The sequence below is a fragment of the Dendrobates tinctorius genome, unplaced genomic scaffold (assembly GCF_039654945.1).
Source record: "Dendrobates tinctorius isolate UK_male_01 unplaced genomic scaffold, ASM3965494v1 ptg000154l, whole genome shotgun sequence".
Taxonomy (NCBI): Eukaryota; Metazoa; Chordata; class Amphibia; order Anura; family Dendrobatidae; genus Dendrobates; species Dendrobates tinctorius.
The window spans coordinates 1,933,839-1,948,529 of record NW_027361821.1 but is presented as its reverse complement, the minus strand read 5'-3'; the positions used below and the strand labels follow the sequence as shown (position 1 = coordinate 1,948,529).

The following is a 14,691-nucleotide window of genomic DNA, read 5'->3' as shown; positions in this document are numbered from 1 at the left end:
AGCAGTGTACTGGTCTATGGGGGCACAGAGGGAGATATATGGGGGAGGAGCAGGGAGACAGCAGCACAGAGTATTTCAGGAGAGCAGTGTGCTGGTCTATGGGGGGGCACAGAGGGAGGTATATGGTGGAGGAGCAGGGAGACAGCACCACAGAGTATTTCAGGAGAGCAGTGTACTGGTCTATGGGGGCACAGAGGGAGATATATGGGGGAGGAGCAGGGAGACAGCAGCACAGAGTATTTCAGGAGAGCAGTGTACTGGTCTATGGGGGCACAGAGGGAGATATATGGGGGAGGAGCAGGGAGACAGCAGCACAGAGTATTTCAGGAGAGCAGAGTACTGGTCTATGGGGGGCACAGAGGGAGATATATGGTGGAGGAGCAGGATGACAGCAGCACAGAGTATTTCAGGAGAGCAGTGTACTGGTCTATGGGGGGCACAGAGGGAGATATATGGTGGAGGAGCAGGGAGACAGCAGCACAGAGTATTTCAGGAGAGCAGTGTACTGGTCTATGGGGGGCACAGAGGGAGATATATGGGGGAGGAGCAGGGTGACAGCAGCACAGAGTATTTCAGGAGAGCAGTGCGCTCGTCTATGGGGGGCACAGAGGGAGATATATGGGGGAGGAGCAGGGTGACAGCAGCACAGAGTATTTTAGGAGAGCAGTGTGCTGGTCTATGGGGGCACAGAGGGAGATATATGGGGGAGGAGCAGGGTGACAGCAGCACAGAGTATTTCAGGAGAGCAGTGTGCTGGCCTATGGGGGGCACAGAGGGAGATAAATGGTGGAGGAGCAGGGTGACAGCAGCACAGAGTATTTCAGGAGAGCAGTGTGCTGGCCTATGGGGGGCACAGAGGGAGATAAATGGTGGAGGAGCAGGGTGACAGCAGCACAGAGTATTTCAGGAGAGCAGTGCGCTGGTCTATGGGGGTCACAGAGGGAGATATATGGGGGAGGAGCAGGGTGACAGCACAACAGAAATCCAGGAAACATTTCTGCTGATTGATGGCCTGTTCTGATCCAGACTTTGCATGCAGAGACCCCATTCCCCTCCTCAGATCCTGTCCTGGCGATGTGTGAAAGCGAGGCGACAGGCGCAGTCCCGGGTGATGCTGGGAAGCAGGATGGGGGGAAATGTAGCCATACAGTAACGATAAAAATGAGACCCCTCTCTTCAGCTGCCTCACCAGCCCTCCTCTGACTTCACCTATTACCCCTGACCCGTGTGCAGGTGCTCAGCCAGAACCACCCTAGAATGCTTTTAGCAGAAAATACTGCCATAGTGTTCTCACATAATACCGCCATATACTTCACACATAATGCCGACATATAGATCATACCACCATGTAGATCACACATAAAACCAGCAGGGTGACAGCAGCACAGAGTATTTCAGGAGAGCAGTATCACACGGGATAGGATTAGATACACGGCTCAGCAGACAGTATCACACGGGATAGGATTAGATACACGGCTCAGCAGACAGTATCACACAGGATAGGATTAGATACACGGCTCAGCAGACAGTATCACACGGGATAGGATTAGATACACGGCTCAGCAGACAGTATCACACAAGAGAGGATTAGATACACAGCTCTGCAGTCAATATCACACAGGAGAGGATTAGATACACAGCTCAGCAGACAGTATGACACGGGATAGGATTAGATACACAGCTCAGCAGTCAGTATCACACAGGGGAGGATTAGATACACGGCTCAGCAGACAGTATCACACAGGAGAGGATTAGATACATGGCTCAGCAGACAGTATGACACAGGATAGGATTAGATACACAGCTCAGCAGTCATTATCACACAGGGGAGGATTAGATACATGGCTCAGCAGTCAGTATCACACAAGAGAGGATTAGATACATGGCTCAGCAGACAGTATGACACAGGATAGGATTAGATACACAGCTCAGCAGTCATTATCACACAGGGGAGGATTAGATACATGGCTCAGCAGTCAGTATCACACAGGGGAGGATTAGAAACGCAGCTCAGCAGTCAGTATCACACAGGAGAGGATTAGATACACGGCTCAGCAGTCAGTATCACACAGGGGAGGATTAGATACACGGCTCAGCAGACAGTATCACACAGGAGAGGATTAGATACACGGCTCAGCAGTCAGTATCACACAGGAGAGGATTAGATACACGGCTCAGCAGTCAGTATCACACAGGAGAGGATTAGATACACGGCTCAGCAGACAGTATCACACAGGAGAGGATTAGATACATGGCTCAGCAGTCAGTATCACAGGAGAGGATTAGATACACGGCTCAGCAGACAGTATCACACAGGAGAGGATTAGATACACGGCTCAGCAGTCAGTATCACAGGAGAGGATTAGATACACGGCTCAGCAGACAGTATAGGCCCCGTCTCACTAAGCAATCTCGGTAGCGAGATCGCTGCTGAGTCACAACTTTTGTGACGTAACAGCGATCTCACCAGCAAGATTGCTGTGTGTGACAGCGATCAGCGAGCGGCCCCCCTGCCGGTATCGCTGATCGCTGGAAGAAACCTCTGGACATTTCTTTGGTCGCTGGTCTCCCGCTGGCCAGCACGCTTCGCTGTGTGTGACAGCGGGAGACCAGCGATCAGGTGTAAAAAAATAATTAAAAAAATAAAAAATATAGTTATTCTCACCTTCCGATGTCCCGTTCAGCCATCCTGCCTCTCTCCACGCTCCGGTCCCAGTGATCCTTTGCATGAATGACCGCGAGACTTTGTTATCCCGCGAGACCGTGACATCACGGTCATTCGTGCAAAGGATCACTGGGACCGGAGCGTGGAGAGAGGCAGGATGGCTGAACGGGACGTCGGAAGGTGAGAATAACTATATTTTTTATTTTGATACTATTTTTTACAGCGATAGCCAGCGATCACATAGCGACTTACCAGCGATCCTGACACCTTGATATCGGTGTCGGGATCGCTGGTGAGTCGCTTAGTGTGATGGGGCCTTATCACACAGGAGAGGATTAGATACACGGCTCAGCAGACTATCACACAAGACAGTATTACAGATATGCCCACACTGGTGAAACTTCCAGCCCCCCCCAATTATACACTAGACTATGGGCTGTATATGTCACTGTCCTCCTCAGACAGCCATAAAAGCTCTCATAAAAAGGAAGGTGTCAGATTACCGGAGATCACTGGGGCTGTGAGTGAGGAGGCGGAGACAGAGCAGGAGGACAGTGGAGCTGGAGCAGGAAGCACAGTGCTGAAAGTGGAGCTCAGCAGATAGCACTGGGCTACAGTAAAATGGCGCCCAGCCACACCTACAGCAGTGAATGGTGCAGCCCAATGAGGCTGCAATGTGGGGTCGGGAACCGACCACAGTCTCCTATGTCCAGGGACGGCCATATTTGCAGACTGTATGAGTCGTCCACAGATCTGCAAATCAAGATGGCAGCGCCCAGTGGCTACATTAAAACATTATTACAAACAAACCATAAATCCTAGTTAGTACAACATTTGCTGAAACAACATGTTTTGTTACTTACTCTTTTTTTGCAAAATATATAAAATTGCGGCACCTTCCCTTTAAGATTATGGCAATTCATTTGGAAGATGGCAAAAGTAAAATCACTTGCAACTGGCGATTGTCGTGGCACCAGTCCATCATGTATATGGTGGTGTCCTGACTCCACACTGATAGCAGATGTTAGGGATTAGAAGTGTAGGGTAAGATGGGTAGCAACATACCAATTGTCTTGTTTTTAAGAGATATAAGCAGATGTCTCTGGAAGTGGCTTAGGATACATTTATACTCGCCAATTATCAGTAAACAAGCTTCCAATCACCCCAAAAAATGAGCAAAATAGTTGTTCATTGCTGAAATGATTTTTAAATCTGCTTAAGAATTATAAATCTCAGCAGTATATTGTTCTGTATAAACAGCACAAATTGCTGAGAAAAGTGACAAAGCAATGTATGCACACAGAACAATCGTAAACAGGTTTTGCAATTAATACCAGTCGACTTCTATGTATTCCATTGGTGCTCGCTTAACGGCCAGTGTAAATGCTCCCTAAAGATCCATGTACGACCAGTGCCTAAGGTTAAAGTTTACATATTTCCTTTGTATTTTAGCATATATATATATATATATATATATATATATATATATATATATATATATATAGCCATTTTTTCATTTTAAAAATTTCAAATCGGTAAATGGGATGATGCAAAAGTTTGGGCACCACTGGAGATTTGTGTGCTTAGATAACTTTGACCAATGTCTCAGACCTTAATTAGTCTGCTAAGGTTATGACTTGTTCACTACCATCGTTACGAAAGGCCAGGTGATGCAAATTTCCCAGCTTTATAAAAACCCAGCCTCCTCTAATCTTGTGCCAAAAACTAGCAGCCATGGGCTCTTCTAAGCAGCTGCCTTGCACTCTGAAAATGAAAATGGTGGAGGTCCACAAAGCAGGAGAAGGCTATAAGAAGACCAAGTTGCCCTTTCCTTAGTTTGAAATGTAATTAAGAAACGGCAGTTAACAGGAACAGTGGAGGTGAAGATAAGGTCTGGAAGACCAAGCAAAATTTCAGTGACAGATACTCGTAGGATTGCTAGAAAGGAAAATCAGAACCCTCACTTGACTGCAAAACACCATTAGAAAGATTTATCAGACTCTGGAGTTGTGGTACATTGTTCTACTGTTCAGAGACACCTGCACAAGGTGTACTCTCAACTACAGAGTAACAGCATAAAGGCTGCAACTCCACTAATAGTAGAGACTGAACAATACTGGAGGAGCTGCCCAGCACCTGGCCCAGACATGATCCACACCTACTGGCTAAAGAAATTAACAGCAGTACATGAACGCTTGGCAAAGCAGATGAACCAACTGCTAGAAGCAGGCCACCATCCAGCCTGGCTAACACAAGGAAGAACAGTGCTGATCATGAAGGATCCTCACAAAGGAACATTTCCATCCAACTACCTCCCAATAACCTGCCTTACAACAACATGGAAACTCCTGTCAGGCATCATAGCCACCAATCTACAGAAACACATGAACCAGTACATGAATCCAGCTCAGAAAGGCATTGGGACCGACACCAGAGGCTCTAAGCACCAGCTCCTAGTAGATAGAGCAGTCGTTCAAGACTCAAGATCCACACAGACCAATCTCAGCACAACCTGGATTGACTGCAGGAAAGCCTATGACTCATGCGACACACACATGGATCTGTGAATGTTTGGCTCCCTACAGTATCAGCAGGAAATTAAGAATCTTCCTCAGAAACTCAATGGGGAACATGGAGAACAACATTGGCAGTCAACTCAAGACAACTAGCACAATTGACCATCAAATGTGGCATATACCAAGGTGATGCACTGTCCCCATTGCTTTTCTGCATAGGTTTGAACCCCCTCAGTCAGATAATTATAGAGTCTGGCTATGGATACAAGTTCAAGAGTGGAAGCACCATCAGCCACCTGTTCCCAGCATTGCGCTTTTCTGGACAGAGAGTTCAGATGTTGTTCCTGGGATCTGTTGTAGCCATTCTTCCAACTTATGGGTCACTGCTCCAAGTGCTCCTATCACCACTGGAATCACTGTTGCCTTCACCTTCCACATCTTCTCTAGTTCTCCTTTGAGGCCCTGGTATTTCTCCAGCTTCTCATATTCCTTCTTTCTAATGTTGCTATCACTTGGCACTGCCACATCTATTATCATTGCTCTCTTCTGATCCTTGTCTACTATCACAATGTCTGGTTAGTTAGCCAAACCTGCTTATCAGTCTGGTTCTTGAAATCTCACAGGATTTTAGCCCTTTCATTCTCCACCACTTTTTCTGGGGTCTCCCACCTGGACTTAAAGGGACTTAGCCGATATACTGTGCAGATGTTCCTGTCTAAAATTCCCTCTTCTTGGTTGTGGTGTTCAGTATACAGTACACTGTTCCTGCTTGCATTTTGCATCCTGACACTATGTGTTGGACTGTTTCTGAGGTTTCTTTGCATAGTCTGCACCTTGCGTCTAGTCTTGTGTGGTAGATTCCTGCTTCTATGGATCTGGTACTTAGTGCTTGCTCTTGTGCCACTATGATTAGTGCCTCTGTGCTGTCTCGGAGTCCAGCTTTCTCTAGCCATTGGTAGGATTTCTCCAGGTCAGCCACCTCCATTATCTGTCAATGGTACATCCCATCCAGCGGCTTGTCTTGCCATGGCGCTTCATATTCCTGTTCTTCCTTCCAGATCTGTTGTTGTGCTGCCTTAGGCATACTCTCAGCATCTCATCTTTTGGTACCAGTTTTCTGATGTATTCCTGGATACTCCTTGTTTCCTCCACGACAGTGTCTAGGATGCTTATCAAGCCTCAACCACCCTCCTTTCTGTTGGCATACAATCTTTGGGTGCTAGACTTTGGGGCCCGTTACACATAGCGATATCGCTAGCAATATCGCTGTAACGTCACCGATTTTGTGACGTAGCAGCGATATTGCTAGCGATATCGCTATGTCTGATACTTACCTCCGACCGGCTCCCCCGCTGCTCATCGCTGGTCGCGCGAGAACGTCCTGGACCATTTCTCGTCAGGCGCTTCCTGCTGGGCTACCTGTGGCGCCGACGAGCGACGCGTGGACGCGGATGGGAGGACGTCAGGATCGCCGTGTCTGACAGGTAAGTAGCGACCCCCGACCCTTGCTATGTCGCTGGTGAGATCTGCCTGTGTGGCAGCTCACTAGCGACCACTTAGCGATTGTTAGCGAGGGTGGTCAGGAGCGGGAGCTCCGAGAGTGGACCCTCTGGGCCGTGGCACCGAGGGACCCCGGGCGAGCTGCCAGGTGGAACCGACCCCTATACAGGGACCGTTAGGAGCAGGCCCAGGGGTTCGAGTACCACGGTAGCCGGTACCGAGAGGGGCGGCTCAGGATGGACCGGAGTAAGACTGAGACTGGAGTAGGACGGCAGGAGCACTGAAGACAGGACTGGAGTAGGATGGCAGGAACACTGAAGACAGGACTGGAGTAGGACGGCAGGAACACTGAAGGCAGGACTGGAGTAGGACGGCAGGAACACAAGGCAGGACTGGAGTAGGACGACAGGAACACTGAAGGCAGGACTGGAGTAGGTAACCAGGAACACGGGTAGCAGGACTGAGAAGCTGCTGTGAGGAGCAGCCGAGACAGGAACTGCAGGAGCAGAGTGTGCACGATGGAGCGAGGCCAGAGTGTCAGGAAACACAACGATCAGGCGCCTCCCTCAGGGGGAAGCGGCCTGATATGGCTCCGTCTGGTCAGCCATTGGTCCAAAGGTGCTTCCGGGTCAGGGCACAGCCGGAGCATAAGGAGCAGGAAGGAGGCGCGGCCGCGGCCTATGGCGCATGCGCATAGCATGCAGGGAAGGCATCGGTCGCGGGCCTGTCTCAGGTGACCGCCGCGGCCGTCGGGTGGAGAGAGGCTGCGGCGTGGGAGCGGAGGGCGACTGCGGCGTGGGAGCGGAGGCCGGGTAAGTATGGCGGAGCGGTGTAACAGTGATGCACTAGCGATCCATATCGTTGTCGGGATCGCTGGTGCATCGCTAAGTGTAATGGTACCCTTAGGGTGGAGACCTCCATGCATTGTGAGGAGCTTTCATGTCTTCATATCTGCAGCTTCCATCTCTTGGCCAGTACACAATGCCTGCAGGGTATCTGATAACTGGCAGGGCATATGTATTGATGATGCGGATTTTATTCTTCCCATTGAGTTGGCTCTTCCGGACCTGTCTTACCCTTTGATGGTATTTGGATGTTGCTACTTTCCTTGCCTCGTCATCATGGTTACCGTATCCCTGTGGGATGCCGAGGTACTTGTAGCATGTCTGTACATCTGCTATATGCCATGCTGTTAATTCCACTCCATCAGTCTTGACTGCCTTGCCTCTCTTTATCACCAACCGGCCACACTTCTTCAGTCCGAAGGACATCCTGGTGTCTTCGCTGTAGATCCTTGTCAGGTGGATCAGTGAATCAATGTCTCGTTCGTTTTTCGCATACAGCTTGATGTCATCCATGTAGAGGAGGTGGCTGATGGTGCTTCCACTCTTGAATTTGTATCCATAGCCAGACTCTGTCATTATCTGACTAAGGGGGTTCAAGCCTATGCAGAACAGCAATGCCTAAAATGCAAATGAAATGTGTCATCTTTAACTTTAGGCCTTTTAGAGATCATTTCATCTTCAACTTGTTCACAATAGCAGTAATTTTGACCAGAGGTACCCAAACTTTTACATGCCATTGTAAACTTATACCTATCGGTGGTCGCTTGATTGTCTGTTTACATAGATAGACCAAAATTACCGATGTGCACTGAGCGCTGTATACTAGATTGCTAAGTGCATATTGGCTGCCATTATTCTCAGCAATGTGAGTCTCATTTACACAAAATGAGGCATTACTGAGAACGATGATCTTTTACGCTGCGGTGAATATAATTTCACACATTGAATGAGCGTTTTGGTCGTTCATCGGGTGATTGGCAGCCTGTTTACACAGCTAGACAGTCTTCAGAGTTTTTAGCAATGTTCATTCATGATTATCTTGCAATGTAAATGCAACTTTACTCTCCAGTGCCTATTAACACATGCACATTGGACCAAACAAGAGTAATATACATATGCGGTTGGGAGGTATATAACAGCTAGTTGTAAAAGGGCAAGTAGTCTTTAATAAGCCTATACTTACTTTAGGAGAAGAAGATCTGGGCTCAAAGACTCTGGAGGTTCGTAGAGAAAGCAGGAAGGGGAGAAGATGGAAGCCAATAAATCCTGAGTCACAGAAACTTCCGGTGCACCAGGTATGAAGCTATATGCTTCACTTTCATGTTTATTTGATGAAAAGTGCTAGCTTCTGGCTTCTTTAAATTACATTATGCTTCATTAACGTACACAAAAAAGTGCAAAAAAATGATGAATATTGTGATTTATTACATTTTTTTTTAAAGCAACTAAACATTACCCACCATGAACCAAGCCTGTTACTGGTCTCCTGTTAAACTCATTTGGAACTGAGCACTGAAACCAGCAAATCAACAAATATAATGACTTACCTATAAGGCCATGTGCACATGTTGTGGATTCTGCGGCGGATCCGCAGCGTTTCAGGCTCTGTGGGTCTGCAGCAGATTTAGCTGCGTTGTACAGTACCATTGTTTTCAATGGTAAACTGAAAAATGCAGTGCACATGCTGCAGATTTTTCCACGCGGATTTGCTGCTGGTTCAAATCCGCAGCATGTCAATTCTTTGTGCGGAATCCGCAGCGGATTCACACCTTCTCCATTGTAGAGGTATGAAACCGCAGGGCTAAACCGCATTTAAACCGCAGGTCTTTTGACCTGCGGATTTTCCCAAATCCGCAGCACCTAAAACTACGTGTGCACATAGCCTAAAGGTTCAGGAGGGATTTAGCTTGGATGGTGTCCTGTTTTGTAGCTTTTTTGGCTTCCTCTCCAATATGGTATTGTCATACATTGTGCAAAAAACATAACATACAGTGTCTGCGTGTCAGTGTCATATAGTATAATGTCCAAATAACAGTACGATACATCAGCCAAATAACACCTCCACTCAGCTGTCTAAATAACAATGCCACTTGCCCCAACATACACTATAAAAATAATATACTATACAAACTTTGGTAGCAGGGCCACACAATGCATAACCCCATCCTGTCAAAGCCAATTTTCATTTTTCCGCTTAGTTTTTCTCTTTTTAATTCTTCTAAGAATCATAAGACAAGAAAAGCTGTAGTCTTTTTTTTTAAACAATAATTTTTAAATTTTCAGAAAATTTTTGAACACACAAAGGGTAAAAAAAAAAACATGTAAATGCATACAATAACAAAATACTATAGGTAACTGTACACATTCTACGTATACTCATTAAAACATGACTTCTTCGCCATCCAACAGTGACATCACAGGAACTTTCGGGTTAAAGCATGATGACATAATCCCAATAATGTAAGTTTCATAGGGCCAAATAAGGTTTTACATCTTCAGTGGAAAGGGGCTGACCTCTGGCTATCCAGCCATTGATCCCTTATACCCTGAATTCTCTTTTTGGCTGAGATGGAATGAGCCAATGCTAATTCATATTGGCAATGTATATTAAAAGCTGTAGTCTTGAAGGACATAATTATTTGAAATATAAGACGTAATGAAAATGAGAAAAAAATAAAAATTTGGGCAAAATGGGGAAAAAAACACAATTCTACATTTCTTTTAGTTTTATATTTGATGGCACTCTATGCTCCATGCAGTCATTATGTAAAACATAACCTAGCAAAATGATTCTTTGGGCAAGGCTTAAATGCCACTATCAAAAGCTATCACAGTGCATGTAAGTGGTTAATAAACTAGTTGTTCGAGGCAGGTGCAGACTGTACAGTGCAGGCTCAGCTCTTAAACCCGTTTACCCGCACCTGTACATTACATGTTGGGAAGGGGTTAAGTCAAAGCTACTATATAATGTTAAAATAATCCCAACATGCACTAACCACACACCAGCTTCAGGTCAGAAACCTTGACAGCCAGACATAGCTGAATTAATAAGGTCTAGTACAGTGTTTCCCAACTATGATTTACTGGAGCCCTTTGGTCTCTTGATTTCTGGTCAGAGGAGCTCCAGAACCTGAATGCTCACTATGGTAATTCTTCAATCAATAGTGTCCAGACAATTATAAAACAGATACTTGTGGTTATGCTTTAACTTGTGTTTTTTTTATAGTAGTTCCAAAAATACATTTTTGTACTGTTTCAGTCCCAACAATCATACCTTCATCAGACAATCAGACTGCCACAGATGTTTGGGTATAGAAGAAGTAGATAGCGCAGAGGAAAAGCAAGTGTACTGTTGAGGTTAAGCGGGTTGTCTCCAGTTTGGAAATGGTAAAATGTGCAAAGTGCTTGTCAATTCGAACAATTTTGAAATTTACTTATTATAAAAAATCCTCAAGAATGGAGGGATTTTTAATTTTATTTTGTATGCTCCACTGCCTAGGTAAAGTTTATGGTCGCCTCTGCGGTCGCAGAGTAGTCTCAGGTTACCTAGATAAGGAGAGGAGCACTAGGAGGCCCTGCTTTAGCGCTTCCTCACATCTTAAGCTGGTTGATCACTGGATATGGACAACTTCAGTCCATCTCTACTTCTCCCATGTTGCAGGAGCAAAGCAGCCTCTACTACCAGCATGGGAAAGACCTACTACACAACCATGCTACTTGGTCTGAATAGAGTTCAATGTTCAGGAGGCTTTTGAAGAAACATCATGGGTAACAAGGTTCCCACATGGTAACAAGGTCTAGAATATTCCTTGATCTAAAAAAAAAAAAAAAATAAGTAAAATAATGTGCAATATATTAGATATGTGACTATCTGTGAATTTACAGCTGGTGCATCAAAAACTTATGAGTGCTGCTCTTGTTCCCTAGAAAGTTTGCATAATTTATTTTTATTGAGCAACTTCAGCGAGGGTCCAGGGGGGAAAGTAGAACGTATACTTATTTTATATGGTCACTGTAAGGCAGTCTGGTATTGGGGTCTGCTTCCAACGAAGATGTGATTATGTGGATCAGATAGTAAAAATGCTGGTAAAAATGAAAGATTTTGGCTGGGATTCCACTAGCTGTGGGCAGAAGTGCTGAACCGTCAAAGAGCTGGGGTGAAGACAAGCTATTTTTGAGAGTGATTAGCATGACACATCCTAAGGGGGCAAACCATTGCGATAACTACATCAAACAGTATCTCAGCTGCATACAAATAGATCAGGTGCACTGTAGTGTGGGAGTGAGACAACAAATTAACGCTAGTGCACAGGCTGGCAGCACATCGCACAGCATGCCGAGCCCGATGTACAAGTTTACAGACGAAAATCAAATTATTTCAGCATTTTCTTTTTTTCAGAAGCTATAACTAAAAGTGGGAAATAAAATCCTTTGAAGATAACTGCGCTTTGAAGATAGTAGAGGGCTAGCTATGTCTTCTAAATACTGCAGCAGTGACTCAGAGCTCAAGTCCTAGTTCTGATTTCAGTTAATTGGGCAACACAGAAAGAAGATCAATTAAGAAAGTCACATCAGCTGAATATTTTTTGTAGGATAAATCTGGGGCATTTATTTTTGCATGTGGATTTTGATAAATAGTCCATTTCCACTTGATCAAGTTCTTGGTGCTCTAAATCCACTGCACTTGCGATCTCTTGAGAGTTAAGTTCAACGCTTGTAAAATCTGTTTGATGAAGACGTCAGCATAAGGCATCAATGCAATAATTACAAGCACCCTTTATAAAAGGACCAGAGGTCTGGATTGGTAAATTTTTAAGTAGTGTTACTCATTACCATCAATTAACATTATGTGCAGTTTCCTGGCTGCAACCGTCTAGGGTTTAATAACATACATGCACTTACCATACACTTTGTTTCACGCTTGATACGTCTGTATTTCCTGGAGGTGTACAGACCCCGGTGGAATTATTACACTGACTTGTACGGTGTAGGCGTTAATGACCTGATTACAGCAAGGAGAGAATTTTGTGTCATTGAAGATTTATGACTCTCATTGATTTTAATCATGTTCCATAGTACACTTTTTCTTAGAAAGAAACCCAACCATTTGAAAACAGCTGGGGATCCCTGTCAAGGATCACCATAACCTGGTATTAAAGACGGGGTTGTGATCCAATCATTGTGTATTGTACCCAGAAAAGTGTAGGAAGGAGTAGGAAGAAATCTGAAGATGTATGTCCATACTGATAAATGTGTTACACGGCGACGTGTAGAGTTTACTCTATCTGACACTGCAGTCATTTAGGTCACACATCACTTATTGCATGCCTAACTATTCTATCACCAAGACTCAGCTTTAACTGCCAAGAGTGGTGCTCGGGCCATTTAACTCCCTACATGCCGAAATTGATAGAGATCCCAGCATTTAGAAGCCTGGGAGAAGGAGGGGACACCTCAAGAGGTGTAGTTTGTAAAATAGGGTCACTTGTGGTGGTTTGTGCTGCTTTAGCATGCCAAGGACTCTTCCCTTCCCTTCCGAGCCCTGCCTTGTGCCTAAACAGTAGTTTTTTTCCACCACAGTGTACTCAGGAAAAATTCCACAACAAACTGTACAGTCCATTTCCCCCTGTTACCCTTGTGAAAATAATACATTTGGGGCAAAGGCAGCATTTTTTGCAGGAAAAATTGATTTTTCCATTTTCAGAGCTCAACGTTATAAACTTCTGTGAAACATCTATGGGTTCAAGGTGCTCGCCACACCTGTAGGTAAATTCCTTGAGGGGTGTAGTTTCCAAAATGGGGTCACTTGTGGAGGTATTCCACTGTTTAAGTGCCACAGGGGCTCTGAAAATGTGACATGGCGTCAACAATCTATTCCAGCCAATTTTTCCCTCCAAAAGTCAATTTGTGCTCCTTCCCTTCCGAGGTCCTGCCGTGTGCCCAAACAGTAGTTTTCTGCAACATATGGTGTATCGGTATACTCGGAAGAAAATGCACAACAAATTGTGTTGTCTGTTGTCTCCTGTTACCTTCGTTAAAATTAAAAATTTGAAGCAAAACCAACATTTTTGCAGGAAAGATGTATTTTTCATTTTCACAGCTCAAGGTTATAATATTCTAAGAAGCACCTGTGGGTTCAAGGTGCTCACTACACTTCTATATAAGTTCTTTAGGGGTGTAGTTTCCAAAAAGGGGTCATGTTTGGGGCGTTTCCACTTTTTAGGTACATCAGGGGCTCTCCAAATGCAACATGGCATCCACTATCTATTAAAAAAAAACCCTGTTTGGGAGAGAAGAACAGACAATTCGCGGCGCCCTAAGTGCGTAAACACAATATTGTAGTCTTTAAAGGGTGCACAATTTTATGCACTCACCTGATAGAAGACTAATATAGCTTTAGATTATGTATCCTCAAAAATCCTTCCTTTGGGATACTTCCCAGAAGACAGGGCTTGCAGCTTGCCTCAGGTGGATCCAAGTGAAAGAGCCCGGTTCAGGCTCACACAGGATGAGTAAATCAAGAAAGGCACATCCAGCCCATAAACGGCAGCGCTTCCCAGGACTCACATCCAAAGATGATATTCCATATTTTTTTATTTCATAGGTTAAAAAAGAGATACAACGCGTTTCGGATACAGTGTATATCCTTCATCAGGTATCATAAAATCACAGTACAAATCCAGGATAAACGCGTTGTATCTCTTTTTTAACCTATGAAATAAAAAAATATGGAATATCATCTTTGGATGTGAGTCCTGGGAAGCGCTGCCGTTTATGGGCTGGATGTGCCTTTCTTAATTTACTATCTATTCAAGCCAAGTTTGTGTTGCAAAAGTCAAATGGTGATCCTTCTCTTCCGAGCCTTGCCGTGTGCCCAAGCAGTAGATTTCCACCACATATAAGTATCGGCGTACTCAGGATAAATTGCAAAACAAATTATATGGTCCATTTACCATCTGTCACCCTTGTGAACATGCAAAATGTGGGGCTAAATCAACAATATTGTGGGAAAAAGAAAAATTTTATTTTTTCCTTATGTATTGTATTAATTCCTGTGAAGCACCTGAAGGATTAAAAAAACTTCTTGAATGTGGTTTTGAGCACATTGAAGGTTGCAGTTTTTATAATGGAGTCACTTTTTGGTATTTTCTGTCATATAGGCCCC

At 44.9% G+C, this 14,691-nt stretch overlaps 1 protein-coding gene across 1 annotated transcript in view; it reads left to right on the top strand.

The window, feature by feature from the left end:
• ARHGEF9 (Cdc42 guanine nucleotide exchange factor 9) overlaps nucleotides 1–14,691 on the top strand; it is a 489,098-nt gene that overhangs the window by 40,355 nt on the left and 434,052 nt on the right. The window contains exon 4 of the mRNA XM_073547557.1: nucleotides 8,715–8,821. Within this exon, the coding sequence (XP_073403658.1) occupies nucleotides 8,715–8,821 (107 nt within the window). The remainder of the gene's footprint in view (nucleotides 1–8,714; nucleotides 8,822–14,691) is intronic.